The sequence below is a fragment of the Anopheles gambiae genome, chromosome 2 (genome assembly GCF_943734735.2).
Source record: "Anopheles gambiae chromosome 2, idAnoGambNW_F1_1, whole genome shotgun sequence".
Lineage (NCBI taxonomy): Eukaryota > Metazoa > Arthropoda > Insecta > Diptera > Culicidae > Anopheles > Anopheles gambiae.
Genome location: NC_064601.1, coordinates 20,298,814 through 20,318,888, shown reverse-complemented (window position 1 = coordinate 20,318,888; position 20,075 = coordinate 20,298,814). Strand labels below are relative to the sequence as shown.

Genomic DNA, 20,075 nt, shown 5'->3' with positions numbered 1-20,075 from the left:
GTTATTGTTTACTTCGGCAAAGTTTCCGTTCTCGATAACCTGAAGGGAAAAGGGCAAGGATGATGAACATCTTCATCCCGTGATCGTGATCGTACAAACGATCGTTAGGGTAATGTCTTCTAATGTCCCTCTTAGTGTACAAACCCAAATAGTCGAAAATTTGATTTTTATGTCTAAATCTGCAAATGACATACTGGCTACTCCAGTTAAACATAGCCCATAAAAGCTCGTCCCATCCAACCGACCGAAGAAAAATTCTAGCTCGGTCCACTCACCTCGCATCGTGCATAGAAACAATTGATAAATTATGCACTTCCCCTTTCTCGGTGCGGTGATTGTGTGCGATTTACTTCACTCAGTTAGATGCTTTGGCTAGCGTGTGGAGCACCCCGAAAGGAGTGGCCCCGTGACGTTGACAGGGCGCATTATTTATGGGACCGTTCACATTGACCTGGTGCGTCTTCGCCATGTTGAAGCTTCCCACCGACACAGGTTCAGGAGTCAGGACTTTGATTTCAAGGCCATTTTAACACACACACACAGACACACAGAGAGAGACACACAGGGAAAAGCGACAGAGGTCATTTAACTGGAAAAAGAACCCAAACCCGGAGTCCCGGTACGTGTTGGGCGTATAGGGCGACACACACAATTGCTCAAAATTGGTATCACAATTCGTAGTTTTGTTTTCGTTTCAACAAGCCACCCTTGGTCGGGGGGAAGGGTGGCTCCCACCATCGTCATACCATGTTATGTGCCGGAAACAATCAACTGCACGCTAGAGCCGCTGTCCGTTTTGGGTGGTGGTGATGGTGGGAGCTGCTGCTGCTGATGCTACTACCAGCTCCAGCTAATCACGTAACCGTACTGTACTTCGTGACGAACGCTACTTGCTGAGAAGGGTCTCTGCTGGTTCATTCGGTTATTTCTGGCGTCAATTTCAAGTGCGTCGCACCCTCGCTCGGGACGGGTATAAATGGGCGATGGGTGGTGGATTGGTGGAAGATTCAATTTGAAAACAAAACAACCGGTCGCGATCACGCGACAATCCGGACGTACGGAGGACAGCAGCTCCCAATGCTGCCCCCAGAGCTGCCGAGGTACAACCAGCACAAGATCATGTCATCCCGGCTGTGGCATCCATACGGCGTCAAACAGATCGCAACGGAGGCACACGATCGGGCGCAATTTTATCACGCTCCCACGGCGGATCTAATTACACCGGCCAGTTTCATTCATTGAATCGGGAGAGGAACGCAAGATCAAGCGTCCGATCGCACCTGGTCCCTTCTTTCCGGCCACCAGCCTCTAGCTTCCCTTGCGCCTCCAAGCGCGACAGTGTTAATTATCGCCGCACTAACCATCGCGCACACGCGGTCGCGGTCACGTGTTCGCGAGTGAATCGCAATTAACAATGGAGGGCGTATGGACGTATTGACGGGATCGTGGTTAAAGTCGGAACACTTTAATGCCGCACCATTTTATCCGAAGGCCCCCGGGCCGCGGGTCAACATAACAACATCGGGTTATCGTCGAATATCTTACATGTTGCTACTGCTGCTCGTTACAGCAAAACAACTGATCGGGGCGCACGCGATTGACAACTTTTAGTTGTGTTGATTTTGCTTTGGAGAAGCGTCCGAATCGCTCACGGTTGACGCGGTTCAGCAGCGCGGGTGCGTGTGTATCGATTGGTTCGAGGATATACACGCAGTTCGGATGTCACACAGGGTGTGAAGGAACCCCGGGGAAAACGGATGATTGCTGATGAGTCACCCGAAAACCGATAAGCAATGCTCTCTTTTTATGCTTCACTTTATTGTATTGTATCATTTTACATTGTCCTATTCGTTTAACACACGTGTTTCGATTACCACTGCAGAAAGGTATGAACTATGTATATATATGTACGGGGTAGAGGAGGAGGAGCAGGAGGAGGATGATTTATGTGATCTTTCACTGCTGCTACGGGTTTCGCGGGAAGTAAATTCATTCTTATATCAGTTTGCGATCAATTTGCCATGTTTGGTTTGCTGTCCCTTCGCTAATGCTTTCTTCCCTCCTCACTCGTCTCACACTTTTTGGCAACTTTCTCTGCTTTCTCCTGTCCTTCCTCTTCTTGCGCATTTGGAAATGCTTCTTCCCGCTTCGCTTTTGTGCTATTATCCTTCCCTATCGCACACTGACTACATATGATGCATGTATGAGATGAGGGGATGTGTGTGGTAGTGGTGTATGTGTGTGCAGGGTTGGTTTTCAAGTTGTATAAAATTGATATTCCACAAATTGTGTCCCTCTGTGTGCTTGCTGCTGTTGCGCAAATCACCGTCTTCCTTCCTCTTTCACGCTTACAGGGTGTGCGCATTTGTGATCGTATTTTCGTAAAATTCATCTGACTCTTTCGTTTTCTGGGTTTGCTTGCTCCAAAGATCCGATCCCGAAAATCCGCTTACCGGAAGTGCCAAAACGTTCTCGAACAAACAGAAACGATCAAATTTCGATTGAATTCTACAACGTTAGTATGTGAGGCTTATTTTATGCCACGAAATTTAGTTAAACCTTTTAAGTACACATCTACTGCTAAACCTGTGTGTTTTTGCCTTCCTTTTTTTGTTTTGTTTTGTCTCTCACAACATAGATTACGGAGCGCTAGAAGAACGTTGGAATATCAATGCAAGAGAGAAGAGTATGAGCGACAAGTAAAGGATCACAAACACTACTCTGTGAGATAAGATACCTTTTTGTTTGTTTGTTTGTTTGCTAATGTAGTATTATTTCGTTATGCTTAGGTTAGGGGGAGCTAATTATTAAATATCGCAGAAAGTCGAATGTGTTAGTTTTCTTCTCGGGGTTTGGGGGCGCGTGACGGGCCGGCTATACTTCACTTTCCCCAGGCCGCAGTAGTAGTGAGAGAAAATGCAACAAACTGTGTCTCAACGTAAAGCCTGATAGCAGAGTACTGTGTCGCATATCGCAAGAACTAGGCCAACAAAATGAATTGTAGGCAACGACCTCGCTGAAGATGCTGCTTTACTTAACCGGGCTTAAGCTTGGCTACTGTTTTGTTGTTCGTTCATTGATGATTTGCTTCCTGTTATTGATTTCCCGTGCTTCATTCTCCCTATGCACTTCCATGTTAATATTTTCCTCTGTTTGGCACCCTTTTTACCTGTGTTCTGTCTCTCCGTGTTCATCACATCGCGCCCAGCCCCACCGCTTAATTGTGTTGTTTAAGTAATTTCAATTCAATATTCTTCATTTTACACAATCGCATACTTATTTCAACTATAAACTACTATCACTAAACAGAGTGACACCCCCCGGCGGTGTGTGTGTCTTCTGCGTCGCGGGTGTGCCACTGTTGGAAAACTCTCAAAGATGAAAACAGAAGAGAAAAAACACAAACTAACCCGTACCACATTCGCGTCTACACATCGTGACAGGTTTTGCACTCGCGCCCTTGCCACGTTTTGACGCGACATTCGGTTCAACATTGTTAAAGGAACGGTCTGTTTTTGGGGTTTATTGCACGGAGGAAGTTTGCAGTGCCACACACACGCACACACGCAAACGCATACGATCGGTGTGCGAAAGCAACATAAAACCATTTGTTTTAATTCAATATAAGAACAAAGAAAGCGCAACATTAACTGATACATAATTATGAATATATGTATATAAGGAAAGTGTCGATAATGACACACTTTCTTACCACACGCAATAATATAAACGATAATAGGCATTGCTTGCTGCACACGCGGACGTACGCAACGGGCTGTTTGCACGAACTTGCACAGCTGTAAACGTAAACATACTGAACCGAACGTAAGTAAAGCTTAACACATGTACAAAAACTGTAACAGAAATACACACTCTCTATAGAACTTAAAACGTAAAACATTTTTTACATAAGCTTTTTTGCAGTAGCTCTCCTTGCAGTTTCTTTCGTCTGTGGCAAAGTGTGATCTCGGATTTTAGAAACCAAGAGGCATAAAACTCTATCTCTCTCTCTCACACACATACAAACACAAACGAACAGAAATAGTGATTGTTTTTAAGTAAGCAATAATAAATACACAACTAATTGCACGGATACAGTTTAGAACGTAATATAACACACAATACTGTTAAGTTTGTGCTGCAGTCGGTAGTAAATGGAGTGGAACAAAAGGGGAAAATAAAAATTAATATGTAAATATAGAAACAAAATCTCATTGACATTCACAATGTCTGTAAACTAGAGAACTAGAGACTGTGTATGTGTATGGTTGAAAATGGAATCGTTCCTACCAAAATTTGGATTAAAACATAGAGGGTTAACCAACGAAAAGTGAAAAATCGAAGCGAAAGTTCCTTTCGCGCACACCTATGGTGGGGTCCTCGAGCAAAATGACCCGAACACGCGGTCTTAATCGTAACTTATCGTACTATTAGGACAATCGGCAATGTGTCTCACCACATGCACAAAACTAACCTGAACCTTCTTGCGTGCCCTTCTTCTACTCGCATGCTTCTCTAAGTGTCTCGATTAGCCTTTTGCTCTCAGTAGACATTCTGCTGGCTTTTAGACCTTTTCTAGCAGTCCTATGCTCGTTCACCAGCTACAACACATTAATCATAAACGTTTGACGCCTCAAACTTGGCTGAAAATTCCGCAACAGCTTAACAGTTCGTTTCAAATCCGGCGGAAAGCAAACGCTCGTAAATGCATTATTGCATTCAGAATCAATCGTAGCTCGCTCGCCGCTCACCACACGCTGCTATATTTGAACGGACTGATCCGTTGCTCACAGTCACGGTTGTATGGTGGTACGAAGCATACACGAATGTCGAAGCGGTCGAGTTTACGAGGAACACCACACAAGCGCTTTCACGATGGCGAGCCAGAACTCGCCGGCTGTGGTCCGGGAATGTTCATTTTGGAGGAAAGCTGTATCTCGGCGAAGTCAATCTCGTTCGAATCGATCGATTGTATCGAGGTACTTTTGATCTTCCGCAGGTTCAACGTCGTTCCACGGCTTTTGATGGCAGTCAGCTGATGGTGGCAGTGGGGCCGTGTGCGTGGAAGGAAAGAAAATACAGTAATTAGCCACATTTTCACACCATAACGGACATAGAGAGAAGGAGAAGCTTAGAGGAGTTTTCAAAAAGGGAGTTAGTGCATGCAGAGCAATACTACCACTACCGTACACGAACACAATAAAACGAGCTAACTACGAAAAGGAAAAACATATAACGAAATCAATGTTTTTTGTACGGATGGATTTGATGCGGGATAGTAGTAGTAGTAGCAGTAGTAGGGTCCAGACTGAACACAACATCGTCCATGCACATCAAATAAAGCGGTTAGTAAACTTTGTATTATTAATGATGGTTAACCTTTTCCATATTCAAATGCCATCGAGCCGATTCCGATTCCAATTCCGTTTACCAACATCACCGTCAAAGGAGCTGGATGCTTCTGCAAAAAATGGGCTTCCTCCAAGGATCGATTCGAAAAGTAACACATAAAAACGTATATTCACGAGATGGCAGGGATATATTATGCAGGGTAGCGCCATCTGAGAGTTGAGCTTCCGATTTTCTTGCACTGTAGTGATGTTAATGCGTGCGGGGGTCTCTTCATATGTTTTTGTTATCTCTAATCAACACAAACACGACTAACATCTACAGATGATGGGTTTATGATCGATGCAAGTATGCTCCGATGAGTATGTATGTTCTATAAGGACTACAATTGATGTCATGTGTGTTTTGTTTTGCTTTTTCTTCTAAAATTTTACTTCTTCAGATTCATTTTCGTGTGCTCTGCATTGTTTAAATATCGAGTTCGCAGAGTGTACTTGCTTTCCGTACCGTAACTTGTTAAGGATCCATCCTTCCGTTGAACCGATCAGTTGTGTTAATAGTTATTACAGTGGGGTTTTTTTCTTGTAGAGTGTTAAAATCCGCATAATACTGACTTGTTAGCAGGGTGCAGTCACGCACACCCTTCTTACGCTATCCATTTCCATGGTTCAGTCTCCGGACTGGTAATTGGGGTTGGAAACTACGCACGTACACAACCACACAGTGTATTGTTTTTGGTTATGTTTTCCCCCCCAAACACCAAAACCGATGAAGACGAATTAGTAGTACACCACGCGCCCGGTGATGAGCCCAGTAGGAAGAAACGGTGAAACCCACAAAGACAGAATATAGAAAAAAAAGAACGCCAAAAAGGAAAAGCAACTTTATACTTTCTGAATTATATGTACAAAATGTGTGTTAATTTAGCACAATTGCGGTGAGATTGTATTATGTGGTGTGTATGTGAGAGTGTGTTCCACCGTGCCCGTGTAAGTGAGTGTTAATGACACCGAGAAGCTGTTCGCGTTAGAGCTTGAGGAAAATAGAAATTACGGTTACACTTGCGATGGACAAACTCTAGCGCGTACTGTATCCAATTTTCAACTGTGTTAAAATGTGTGTTTCAAACGTGCGCCAATAGCAACAAAGCATGGCGGCTGTGTATTTACATCAGAGTTCAACCTTCAACCACCTCCAACTCAGCCCAACGTATCTTACCTCCGCTTTCAGCTCGGCGACCTTATCCTGCAGATCTCGGACGCGGTCCGATTCGTCCAGATTAGAGCGCAGCTCACCCTCAGCAAGCATTTCCGAGTTCTGGAAGGAGAAAACGGCATTAGTCTACATTACTGATCATCAGGAGCTACCGCAAAGCCGCAAATGGTAATCACACCTTTGTTTCCAGTCTTGAAATTTCCTGCTTCAACTCCGCCACCGTTTGGCTCTGCTCGGTAAACTTAATCTTCACATTCATCAGCTCGTCCTTCATGCGAGATTCAAGATCGGAGTAACGGTGCTGCTGCTCCCGCGCCTTGTTGGCGAGCTCCCGCTCCCGGACCAGTGCCTCCTCGAGCTCCTCCTTTACCTTCTTGCTCTCCTCGTCCTGTCGCCGCAGCTGGTTGGTCGACACCTGCACCTGCGTCTCCAGCTCCATCACCTTCAGCCGCAGCTCTTTCAGTTCGGTCAGCGTTTCCATCTCCCGTATCCGGGTGGTCATGAGTTCCTCCTCCAGCTTTTGCAGATCCTGCGACCGGCCCGACTCCCAGAACAGCAGCTTCTTCGCGCCGGAATCCTGGCTCTGGGCTGGGTCGTTGCGCTGCTCGGAAAGCTGCCGTTGCCACTGGGTGCTCAGCTCCTGGACGCGCTGCTTGAGATCCTTGAGCGAGAGGCTGGCTTCCGCTTCGCGCAGCTTGCTTGCAATCAGCTCGTCCTGCAGGTGAGCCACCGAGTTGTCCGTGGTCGTTTCGCGCAAACGCTTTTTGTCCTTCGAATGGGGGAAAAACAGTTCAACCATTAGTATTATCGTCATGATCGCATAGATTCACAGAAATACTGTCAATCAATCGCCTTACCTCTTCCAGCTCTTGGATCTTGGTCTTTAGGTTACGGATCACATCTTCACTCTCGGCCAGCCCCTGTCGCACCTTGACCAGCTCTTCCAGCAAGCATGAAACCATTTCGTCCCGTTGCTTCAGCGCTTCCTCCTTCATAATCAGCTCATCGAACGAGTTCTGTCGGGAATTGTTCTTGGTGGAGGAAAAACAACATAAGGTTAGACAACGTTGACCGACCGACGAAAGGCTTTGGGCGCTCACATCATGCATTAAATAGCAACAATATATTTTACAAATGAAAGTATGGTATGGGTATATCGCAAAAAAATAAGAAGTTACTTGAAGCTTTTTTGTTGCGAAAATCTTTAAAATCGTTCAATGCTGGAGTGGATTTTCGTTTAAAAAAACATCCCAATCTAGTCAAACTCATGCATGCGTAACACATTAAAAAGCAAAAACGAATCTAATTATCCAAAATCTTTTCGTGTGAAGTACCTATTAAGAGAATGATTCAATTCCAAAAAAAATCAATCGCTTTTGTATACAACTAAATATACGCAAATGAAAGTGTCTCTACGATTCAACTCAACTGTGTCCATGTACTTTGAACATCACAAAGAAAACAAAAGACCAAACATGTTATAGGATGTAAGATGAATGCAATTCAATTACAGATTCGCGAATAAAACATTTCCTGCATGGAAAAAGGTTGATAAACAAAAGCGTATCAGTACTGCATGCCTCTAAACATTACGCTAAACGGTGCGGCGATATAAGGTTAAAATATGATCAAATGATATCTTTCATGTACGTAAACCAAAATGAAGGTCAAAAAGAAATTTCAAATGGATGAATGTTTCGTGTTCTAGAAATTATAAAATGAAAACATTCCAAATTATTATGATTGCATTTCACATTCCAAAACAAGAACAGTGTCACTTTTCGTTCGCTGGGTTGCTTGCTGCTCCTGGCAAAACTTACGGATTCGAGCGAATTGTCCGGATTCTGTGTGTTGTCGGCAAGATTTGGCAACAACGCAGTTGAAAAGAAATGATTGTGATATATCATTAGATGTAGAAGGGCAGGAGTTATGAAAAATCAGACAGTTCTTTTCCTTTCATCCCTACTTCGTACTATCGCCGTGGATTGTATAAATCCCCTCTCACGTCAACACGCGACAGATACGGCCCTCTACTTACATTTTCCTGCAACCGCAAGCTAAGCGCCCGAACCTCCTCATTCGCATTTTCCAGCTGGTGCGAAACTTCCAGATGGGCTCGCCTGAGTGCCAACAGCTCGGACTGAATCGCATAGCTCGTCTCTTCTTCCTCAGCGCGTGACACCTGCCCGCGCACGAGCCGATCGGCCAGTTCCGCACTTTCAGCCTCGAGTAGTTCGTTGCGTTTCTTGAGTAAACGATTTTCACTCCGCAGTCGCTGTAAAGTTGCAACAAAAAATAAGACTCGACTGCATTCCGGAACCGGCACGGGTTCATTTAGCTACTAACCCTTAGCTCCACCATCTCTTCCTGCTCCTTCTTGCGCAGGTCGGCATATTCCTTCTCCATCTTTTTCATCCTTTTCGTATTGATCTTCACCTGGAAGGCCAGATTAAACAGTCCGTCCGCATCATTTTCCACCTTTTGCGGAAGCTCCTTCTGGAAGTACTGCAAAAAGGAAATAAAAGAAATCAATTATTAAAATGCGGTTTGAAGCGCGCGCGTGTGTATGTTTCAATGATGCTTCATTTTCATTACCTTAAGCATTGCCTCCATATCTAACGAGAGCAGCGTATCCTTGCCGATGGTAAGAAGTGCAATGGCGACCTTGAATATAAACTCCATCCCCTCCGACAGGAACACGTCCATGATGCGGCAGCTGAGCGTGAGATTAAGCGCGGTGGTGTACAGGGTCAGGAACCAGCTTGACGCGTACATCGACGTTTGGAAGCTTTGCGATTGGAAGTGCAGATGCAGCTCCGGTATCTGCTCCTGCACAATGTTCTCCAGCTGGTACATGCACAGGCCGAGCTCCGCCATCGAGGGTTTGAACATGTCGCGCATACGATACTGCTGCATAATTTGCACCAACACGGCAAACGCTTCCTCTTCCGGCATCTGTGTGTGTGTTGAGAATGGAATCAATAAAAAAGGAACGGAAAATTTGCTGCTCGAGAGAGCAGTGCTGCTTACCTGCATCAGCAGCAGCCCAACGATGAAACCGGACCCCTGACAGTAGCCAACCTCCCGGTCGTGCAGCGAGTACGCCTTCATCACGTTGAACAGTGCCTCCTGGCCAAGCCCGTCCTTCTCCTTGAAGAAGTCATGCTCCGGGTAGGTGCGGGCAATGTCGCGCCGGATCACCTTCTCGCACGCACTGGTCGCCTTGATGTACTCGGCGTACTGCTTCTTGTCTGCGTCGGACGCACCGCACAGCAGCTGCCAGACGATCGCCCGGAAGTGGTGCGGTATGCCCTTGCGCACCAGCTCCTTCACCGTCGGACCCTTGCGCTTCTGGCTCGCCTCCCAGTCGGTGACGATGCTGGCCCAGGTCGACCACACATCCTCCTCCCCGACCGAGGAGGCGCCCGAATTAAGGCTGATCTGGCTCGTGTCGGAGCTTTTCCGGCTGTGGGCCGAGCTCTGGAGCGAGTTCAGACTCTTCGAGTCGCTCTCGATCAGCTTGTTGGCGGCCTCCAGTTTGGCTAGTAGGGATAGTTCAGAGCTTGGTAGAGTTTCGGTCATGTCCGGGTTCCTTAGACTACTGCTGTCCGTTTCCGACACCGTGAGGGTCATACTAGCGGTGGGCGGCGGGAGGAAAATGAAGGAATGGCGGCAGGTGGGACACAACACGCGACAGGATGGATGATGGTGATGATGGTTTGGTGATGTGAAGGACGAAGGTCGAGTATTCGGGGGCGTTCTTGGTCTTGTTCTTCCGCTGCCGTACGCTCAATGTACTTGGATGATCACGGTACTGTGCAAACCACACTTCATACGCGCGCGCTCCTTGCACTAGTGCATGGTTTGACTTGTTGCAAGGTTTTTTTTAGCTTTCCGTTCTATTTTAAATACCGACCGTGCTCCCAGGACATTCAATATCAATATCAGTGCTTTCGATGCACACCTGCTGGTCCTGCCGTACAGAGCGTGTGTCACAGGAGCAAGATCACGTGACGCAAGAAGTCAGTCACACAAGCAAGCAGTCAGCAGTATGCGCGCTACTATCTGCCTAAGTGTAGCCTTCCCAACTACTTCTGCCCGTTTCAATCTGCCCACATGAGTAGTAAAGCTTCCGCTGCACTAATGATGCACATTCACAGATCTCAAAAGCTAACGCTTTCAAATAACCCTACCAATCGTCTAAGAGTGCACACAGACGAACCTAACCAATAAAAGTAATCTCCTTGTGCGTAAACTTCTTGTCTCGTGTGCGTATCACTTGAGGAGTTGGGAGTAGTGCAGATGTTGCAGGATTAGATAAATAAATCTCTTGTTGTGCTTACAGTTTTGCGTAAAAATTAGCGCTTCACAGAAAATCACAGAAAATACTGTTAAATACTTTATCTTTCTTTTTAAATAATAATAGCACCACCACTCCACTTGTGCTTCACGTGTTACAGCCCGCGAACTGAACCAGTCTCTAGAACGGACCCGAATTAGGAAGGAAATAAAAGCAGTCCTTGCTGCTTCTTCAAAAGCATAAACCGTTCCAACAACCAGGACGCGTGTATAAGAATGATGTATAAATAAAGCGTAAATGTTTGTGTGTGTATGTGATGTGTCTAAAAATCTACGCAAAACAAAACAACAAGCTAATCAACTAAAACCAAACAAACAAACAAAATAAGCAAACAACTAATAACAGATACACGTGAAGGGTGTAAACAAAACCAAACACAAAGCGTAACAACAACCACCGCCGGGACTACCAGAAATTAATGTTTAATACTTGTTTTCAAAAGCAAATAGCGACGAGGACTGTACGTATTATTAGGCAGGGGCAAACCTTCTACCCACGGGCACTGCCACAGGGACAGGAAAAGCTCTCTAAGTAGGAAAGCTACACCAAACAGAAAGCTGCTTGTGGCAGAAAGTGTTGCGTTTTGCTTTGGACTGAACTCTACGGGGAAGCGACGATTATACGGCGGGATGTAGAATTTGCTTTCCGCTTAGCGTTCGTTTTTACGAAATTTGGCATCAAAGGTGTACACACACTATTTTCGGCCTCTGCTTGGTGTGTCGAATATTATCTGGGCGCCGGTCGTTCGTTGGGTGTCGTTGCGGTTGATGGTGGTGATCGTTGGGATGTGGTGGTTGGGCGTTTCAGATGACGATGTGTTTGACACGATTGTGTTTTTCGGGTTATGATGGTGACGACGTGTGCCTTGTCGATCGTATGGGGTTTCAATCTCTCCCGCTGGTGGGCTCCAATGGTGGTGTTTCGGTGCTATTTGTTTGAGTAGAGATGACAAGTACACTTTGGGGTAGCGTCTTCGTGAAGCTTACTCGTATCGGTTGACGTCAGATAAATGGGTGGAGCGCTTCCTTCTTCGCAGTCGAAGTCTTTTGAGTTGTTGCTGTCTGACAATCAGCTTCCTACAAATAGAAAATGAGAGGAAAAAAGATTATTAGCTTCAGTGTCCTGCCAATTAGTTATATAAAAGCAAGTTTTATCCCATTTCCCCACTCTCTAATGTGAATTGAATAGCACAAAAAGGTTCGCTTTTAACTCGCAATAGTGTGTACGAGAACATTGCCTTCCCTTGTCATTACCGGCGCTTGTCCTTTGCAGTTATAATCCACTCACAACACTACACTTCAAAATGCCAACCGAAGCAAGCAGAAGCAGATGAACCGTGTACAATTAGAGCACGATTGTTTCTACGTTGGCGAATGCAGTAAGTGTGCCTTTTTTTTGTTACACGAACTGAAACAATCCCATTATTCTTGTTCTATTGACCGACCGGTCGGTCTGCTGGAAGCGCAAATAGAAGCGCAGAACAGATGGTTAGCGTTGGCAGAAAGCTCCTTCATTGTGTCCCTGCTGGTTGCTGCTGCTGCTGCTTGTTTCATTTCTCTGCCACATAGACGAGATAACTCACAAAGCAAACACACAATATTGAAAAGCTTGCTTTCATCTCACGATCGATTCCAACGTACATGCCAGATGTATCTCACAACCACCACTGCAATGATGATGATGAGTTGGGCGCCTTCCTGTGGCATCCCGGGGGAGGGGGGGGAGGTCCAATAGTTTCCGCTATACTCCCATTTGCATAGCTTTCGATTCACACTAGGAAGCGAAAGCGTGCACGCTCAGCATCTCCACAAAGCTGGATATAGATGGTGTAAAGCTATGGTGTGTGTGTCTTTTTGCCCATTTTCGCACACATATGTTTGTGCCGGTAGGAGGAAGCCGGAGAATGTGATAAGTGCAATGAAAAACCGGAAACAGACACAACACGACCCCGACGCAAACGGCCAAAGCCTGGCTTCGAATGGAGCAAAGTCTCTCACCATCTTCAACGGTTTGCTTTCCTCGGAACCGTCCATCTTCTCTCATCTGCCGACCATTCTCACTTGCCAACCATCCCCCCCAAACAGACCGTAATTGCTTTATGATCCATCTTGCATGCGATTGAAAAGTTCCTGGAATAGAACAATTCTAACGTAGAGTGTAGAGTGCATTTAACTGCATTTTCTCTGGAGAGTGATAACACGGCTGATAGTATCATCAAGGTCAATTGGGCTTATTTTCTTTTCAGCTTTTCAACACTACCTTATCAACCATTCCCGATCTCCTAATACCTAGTTTCCACTAGCACTGCACTTCATATATCAATGTGCAATTTTGCTGTGCATATCAAGTGCATTTTCTACCATGCAACGCGAAGTGGACGGTTTTGCAATGCGAGCACACATAGAAAAAAACCGCACAAATAGCCAACACATAGAGCGCGCGAGATGAAAGCAGAGCCATGGCGCCGCCAAAAGACGAAAACCCCCCTCCTCATTCGGGGGTGGGCCCCGTTGCCGTCGGCTGGAGGCGGAATGCAGCATTGCATTGTATAATTAAAGTGAAAACACTACTGCACTTTAGAAAAGAGGCTGGCGGGCACTACTCTACCCATCGCCCATCCCTCTGGCCCTGCTTATCCCCCCTTTTGGCGATGTTTTCTCATATGTGTCTTTGCTTTTGTACGCTTTTCTTCTTTCTTCTTTCTCCACTTGACAATATGATTCATCGTCGCGGCAAGCTCGCGAGATCCCGCGATCGGTAGCGGGATTGTGCAACAGTTTGTTCATTGACGGCTTACATGAGCGTTAGGTGGACCTGGAATTGGAGCAGCAGAAGCAGACCCACCATCACACATTCGGCAGTCAGGCTGGCGGCACACGAACGTGTAAGCGCGTCTGCTTTACTGAGCGCATTTCGTTCGTTTTCTTGCCACATTTACGTGTCTCTTAGTGTCAAAATAGCGTATTTTAAAGGCGAATATTATTTACAAATTACAAGGAAAGATCTTCTAACTTCTAGTCGTAGCATTTGCCGGGAAGGGAAAGCAAGCAGGCATACCACGGAGACACCAGCCGAGCTAGCCAAGGAACGGGAACGTGTTTCTTGTGTTTACCTAACCATAAACGCAAAAAGCATTCCCCCTGAACGGTCACTTCATTTACCGTGTTGTGAAACGGTTACGCGTCAAGCATCCGCCGCCGCTCCGTATTGTTGTTGTGGTTTTTTTAACCCCAACACTAATGCAAATATTCACAAACACACACGGGGACAAACACGGTAAGCACGAACAAGTGCCTCATTCGCAGTTTTGTGCGATAATCTGCGCCCCGGCGGGTAGCAGCCAGCAAACCGGAAGTACACCGATCATCATCACCGCAAGAACCGTCACAGGGGGCGGGAGGGGGGCCCCCTGTGTATGTGGTTGTTGTGCTGCCTGTTGGTCATTTTCACATTTTTCCACTACGAAAACAACACTGTTACATTTTACTGTGCTTTGTTGTTGCAGCTTTTTTTCCACACTCACTCTCCTTCTCTCTCTTTAAACAAAGCAGAAAAAACGCGCATTATCTCCACAGCCCAACGCGAACCTCTCTCCGCGTACGAGGGCGGATTTTTCAATTAGCGTTTATTTAAAGCGTACCTACCTACTATTCGCTGCTGGCCAAGCGATTTTCTACGCACGTGTTCTAGTTTTTTTTGTGTGTGTGTTAACTGTATTCGCTAGTTTCCCGGGACACCATACCCATCTCGAGCGGCCTCTTTTTAGCATGATCTGCGTAAAACAAGTACGCACCGTTAGCAGAGGAATGGAGCGCATTGCCCACAGGCGGGATTTTGAGCGCAATGAGTTCATCGCTAACATCCAGCTAAAGGAGATTTGCATGCTGTCTTGTATTTTTTTACAAAAATAAATGCCAAAATCCCACAAAAAATAAAGGGGGATGCTTAAATTAAATGGCAAACTAAACTAAAGATTCAATAATTATTATGCTTAAATTTATGTTCAAATTGTCAGAGCAACTTCTCGCTTGATTGACCCATTAGCAAACCTTCAAGCGGTATTTTAACGGCAAAAGCATTCCAACGAGAAACGCGATGAATTCTTTCCACCAAGAACATCACCTACAAACGTGTCTAATAAGGCACGGAAACAGTGCGTCACCGTCGTGTAATGGCTTAACTAACACTAAGCTTCCATTCCCATACCTTTATGGCGGTGGTGTGTGCGCACACCGGTCACGACCGCACGGGTGATGGTGGTTGGTGGTCAACTCGATGGATTAATTAACGCCAATTACCTCGTGGAGCTCAACCATCACCTCTCTCGATTACGGAATGGGTAAAGTCGCAACAAAAAAAGGTTTCGTGACAGTACTTTAGAGCGTAATGGGGCAAGAGAGCGGGCGAGCAGGAGGTAAGACACACCACCCGGCTGACAATTCTACCGCGCAGCAGCTCCTCTTCACCTGGCGCACACCAAAGCGCTGGTTGTGCGAAGATGCGCCAGCGAAGCAAAAATACGCCGCAAGCACAAAGGTGGTTATAGAAGTGAGATGCACCTCATCATCCCGCCGCCCCGCCTGCTGTTTCGTCGGTCTTTCCTCTTACTGTGTTGCATATTATTTCTCCTTTTCTTCCATGTGCACACACATACACATCACATTCTATCCTAAACCCCCCCCCCCCCCCCCCCCCCCCCCCCATTGAGATGCTTACTCATGCGTTGGGATTTATGTGGTTTCATTTTATTAGGCACGTTTTTTTCTCTCTCTCCCCTTTCGCTGATGTGTCTGTGCTTGTGTGTCTAATTGCTACGCGCTAGCATCATCAACAGTGGTAGCGTTGGTAGTAGTAGTAGTAGTGTTAGTAGTGTTAGTAGGTTCGTTTCGCTACATTTTCCGCCGTAACGCATTCGCCAAATAAAATGGAAAAAAAATGAGTGCAGCCACGTGGTGGAAAAAGAGTCTGCGGAGCAATCGTGGTGCAAGATGCTTACAATGATGCCTCCTCCTCCGGCCATGATGATCATGATGAGGATGATGACGATGGAACTATTTGGTAACTGGCTACTGGGGCACGCGCGCCCAATTGCCCGCCAGATACGGTGGACGATCAAAAGTAGAGTGAAGCGGCAACACAACACACATTGTAGCAGTAAAGAGTTTAACCTATTACTCCACGCACCAAAGCTCTGTGGTTGTGAGAGGATGATGATGATTTTGATGATGATGATGGTGGTGGTAAAATGGTAATAGAAAACACAAAAACTGCGAGATAGTAAATAAAGATACGATAAACGGTTGGTAGACTCAGTGATTCCTCAACTGGTCACCGGCGGAATGTTGGGCAATTTTTACACGAGTTTTGGCGTTGTTGTTAGCGGTTAGAGGCTGATGGACCGGCATGACATGACTAACGTCTTACTTTATCCGAGTTTATTTGCATTAAAAATTGGACTATGATTTTACTGTGATGACGTAGAAACGAAAGAAATCGTCCTCTCTCGGCTTTAGGTCATATAGGCCCTAAAACCACTCACATTTCAATCCCTGAACCGTATCGTTCGTCTTCTAAATCAAGATGAAAACTTTGAAATCACAACCAAACCACTTTCGATAGGTATTTTCCAGATTCTTTCATTAATGAGTCAAAACGTTATAATTTAAAGTGAAAAGACTAACGGTAAAGTGAAAAGAAAGCCCAAAAACGACCCTTCAAAATACTAGTGTTGCCTGATGAAGCAAACGTGCTATACTACTAGTGGCGACATCTGACGTCAAAACGAACTAAGAGCTTATTGTTACTCTTAGCAGTGGTTTTAGCGCACATTCAGTGCATGCCTAAGAAATTCATGTTGTCCACCTTTTAGGCTAGAGTATCGAAATTGCACATAATTTCGTCTCCTAAACAAAACAAAACAAAAGACAGAATGATGATGCAGGATGATTTGAACAGCAACACAACCCTCTGACATTTCGGACAGGCTCCCCCCCCCCCCCCACCAGCTCAAGTCCAGTTCCCTCTTCCCTCAGATGTTGCTGTAAAATACCCCTATCACACGATGACATAACTGACCCGCTGAGCTCCCCCGGTGATAGTGACGATAGTGAAAGGATATTGATGAAAAAAAAATGCCACACCTATCCCCTAGACACGGCCAACACAACGGGGCCGTGTTGACGTGGTCCCCAAAACTAAAGTAGTTCCACGCTGCATGAGATCACAGCGGCGAAGGCTGCTACTTCTACTGCTGCTGCTGTTTGCTGCGTCGTCCCCCGGACTATTATCCCTAGCACCTACCCATCCCCATGGGAGGACGGATCACCGTATCGTTTCCACCGGTTAATTTGCATTATCCAACTCTTCGTAGCCAAATGCCATCATTCCACCATCACCCTATGATTCCCCTGTTTTTTTGCAGGGAGTTGCTCCCAGCTGGGTGTGCAAATTTATCATCATCTCGAATGACACTTGTTTGCTCTGCTCACACACACACACACACAGCAGTAGTGACAGTGGGTACAACGGTTATCGAGAAAAAAATTTCTCCACCAGACACACACACACAAACAACCATTCCTCTCTAGGGATGCGAATGAAACAGAAGACAGCGGAAACCTTTTTTGCAAAACGTTCACCCGGCACTCCAGGTACGACGACTGCGGCGGGGCTCTTGCCGGCGGGGCCGTCGATTAAAAACGGGGCGTGAAAGTAAGATAAATAAATTAGGGTTAAAATTGATGGAAAGTGAATTTGATCGTCGCTCCGGCTTGGGCTTGGTGGCAATCTGTCTGCCAGTGGAGGAAAGTTTCTACGCATAAAATTGTCGCTTGGGAAACTTTGGGGGAGGGAAAGCTGGCTGGAAATTAGACAGCGAAGGTGACACACGAAGGTGGGTGAGGATGGTGGTGGTGGCGGGGACTCTTGAACGTTTATGCAGCTGAGAATGTGTTAAATTTTCGCTAATTGTTTTCCTTTCCTTCACCTTTTGCAATATAGGGGTTATAACGGCGGAAAGTCACAAATGGGTGGTTTTTATATCGAATTACAGGGTCAAACAGGGGTTCTCATAGTTGTGAGACACTTCCTTGACTCTTTCTTATTGGAAGTGAACTTCATATGTTGGAAATTTAACTCTATGGAACCCTTTTTGGACAGGCTCCTTCTAAATTCCTATTGGATTGATCCAACAAGGGTGCTACAGGAATATAATCCAATTCCTATTACATTAAGCAAATTTCAGGTAGGAAATTTCAATGATATGAAGTTCACTTCCCAAAAGAAAGAATCAATTTAGTGTCCCACAGCTATGAGAACTCCTGGAAAACCCTGTATTTCAGGCTCTTAGGGAAAATTCCATGGAAAATTAGGACGATTATAAGTATCTCTTCGATGAAGGAAGCGTAAACGGAAATCTGCAAAATCAGATACTATTACTAACTGCTACATATAAAATTAGCCCCATTTGCTGTAACAATCAGTATCGTAACACACAAACACAGATCTGAAACGATCAATGGGATTATGAACACCGTGTTGTACATTGACTAGGTAATTCCGTGCCAAATGTCGTACAAGATCACATACCCATTCCGCATTGACAGACCTTTAAAAATTGCCTTTCAAAGCGACAATTTTCAAATAATCACGTAGCATTCCCCACCTTTCCTTTTTTACACACCTAACCACTGTCACTTACGTACGTGTTGTTCCGATGAACTTCAAAGGGCCTATGAGGATGCGTTATCATCGCCCTTCCAACGCTCCGCAGGTGCTAGGACCGGGACATAACCGGCCGGTTGTTTAGTTCTAATTGCGTGTGTACGTGGTCAGTAGGGAAATGGTGAAAATAGAACCTTGCCCAAAAGCAACACAACCCGTTGAACGCAGGCTAACCTTTACACACAAACACACATGCGCTGGAACGTGCTTAGGAGCAGGATTGTAAACACACACACACCAAAGGCAAAAACCAATCATAATAATTGATATTTACAAAATAATAATGATATTTGAATGAGTCTAAAGAGCTTGCATATGAGCCACATTTGATTGCAATATTTTTAAAATTTCGTTTTGCACTGATTACTTCACTGCTTATACTCGAACTGTTCTAGCTACAGCGTAGTTCCTTGTGGGTGGGTTCAGGGTAAAATAAAAAAAAACACTCCATTACCACCCATTTCAAGCTTCAACAATCCGTATCGAATGGACTACGAATGGGGTAAAAGGCGGGGGGCAAAAACGTGTATGAGCCACATAATAAAAGGGCACAGGAAAAGGGAGAAAAAACAGGTGCGTTCTTGTACCTTCCCCGAGACTGTTCTACACCCCCATCATTCCTGCAAAACATACACACAGAAACAAGGGGTAGTAATAATAAAGCACAGTGTGAAGGCCACGGCCCAAACGGTCGGTGCCCGCGAGCCCGAGCGCATCCTAAGGCCGACCACACGACCAGAGAGGGTGATGGTCTAAAGGGGGTGCTGCTGTCTGCACCGCGGTCGGAACGTGCCCGGTGGTAATGTTTGGAAATATTTATGACACGCTCCAACAAATCCACCCCACTGCGGTGGTGGGGCCGCTGGCCAAAGCACTGGCCAAACGGACCTCCTCTTGCCTCTTTCGTTCGCTCACTCTCTATCCCTTTTGTAGAGAGCAGGGCCGGTCCCATTGGTGTGTCCGTCATAGAAAACAAACTAGAAAACGAAAAGCAACCACACCACTACCACAAGAATACCCACTAATGTATAGAACATAGTCATACAGTATTCTGCTGTCGGTGGGGCCAGCATTGCAACACAAATCACCCGTCGGACACGGCACGCCACCGGTGTGCCGGTGTGCATGCACGTTCGCTCTGTGGCGCACGACTGTGGGCAGGGGAGAGAGCTTTGATGATGCGAAAAATTCCGACAGACAGTGACAACATTACCTTGGTCACGCGAAAATGTGTGGCATCAATTTCACTTAGCGATTGGCAAAACAACAACAACTACAACACAGAGGCTTTACCTGCTCAACTTTGCGAAAGGATTAGTTAGTTGTACACGGCATTAGCAATTGGCTTCAGAAGTGTTGGCAAGAGGTTTTACTTTGGTGTTGGTAAGTTGAGATTTCAAAAGCATAGCTTTACTACACTATCGATCAA

The 20,075-nt window shown here is 45.8% G+C and overlaps 1 protein-coding gene across 5 annotated transcripts in view; it reads right to left on the bottom strand.

The window, feature by feature from the left end:
* Positions 1-1,797: 1,797 nt before the first annotated feature.
* LOC1273609 (ecotropic viral integration site 5 ortholog) overlaps positions 1,798-20,075 on the bottom strand; it is a 32,293-nt gene continuing 14,015 nt past the window's right edge. The window contains exons 3-12 of one of the 5 annotated variants that reach the window (XR_009765461.1): positions 9,595-12,000; positions 9,160-9,519; positions 8,911-9,069; positions 8,603-8,839; positions 8,385-8,408; positions 7,422-7,595; positions 6,743-7,333; positions 6,568-6,666; positions 5,857-6,049; positions 4,900-5,035 (exon numbers count right to left, since the gene is read on the bottom strand). Coding sequence is in view for 4 of the 5 variants with exons in the window: in XM_061650786.1 (XP_061506770.1) it covers positions 4,871-5,035; positions 6,568-6,666; positions 6,743-7,333; positions 7,422-7,595; positions 8,385-8,408; positions 8,603-8,839; positions 8,911-9,069; positions 9,160-9,519; positions 9,595-10,197 (2,412 nt within the window). In the remaining variant the exon portion in view is untranslated. Of the gene's footprint in view, positions 5,036-5,629; positions 6,050-6,567; positions 6,667-6,742; positions 7,334-7,421; positions 7,596-8,384; positions 8,409-8,602; positions 8,840-8,910; positions 9,070-9,159; positions 9,520-9,594; positions 12,001-20,075 lie in introns of those variants that run through there. The other 4 variants (XM_061650786.1, XM_061650788.1, XM_061650787.1 and 1 more) reach the window with 4 other exon arrangements.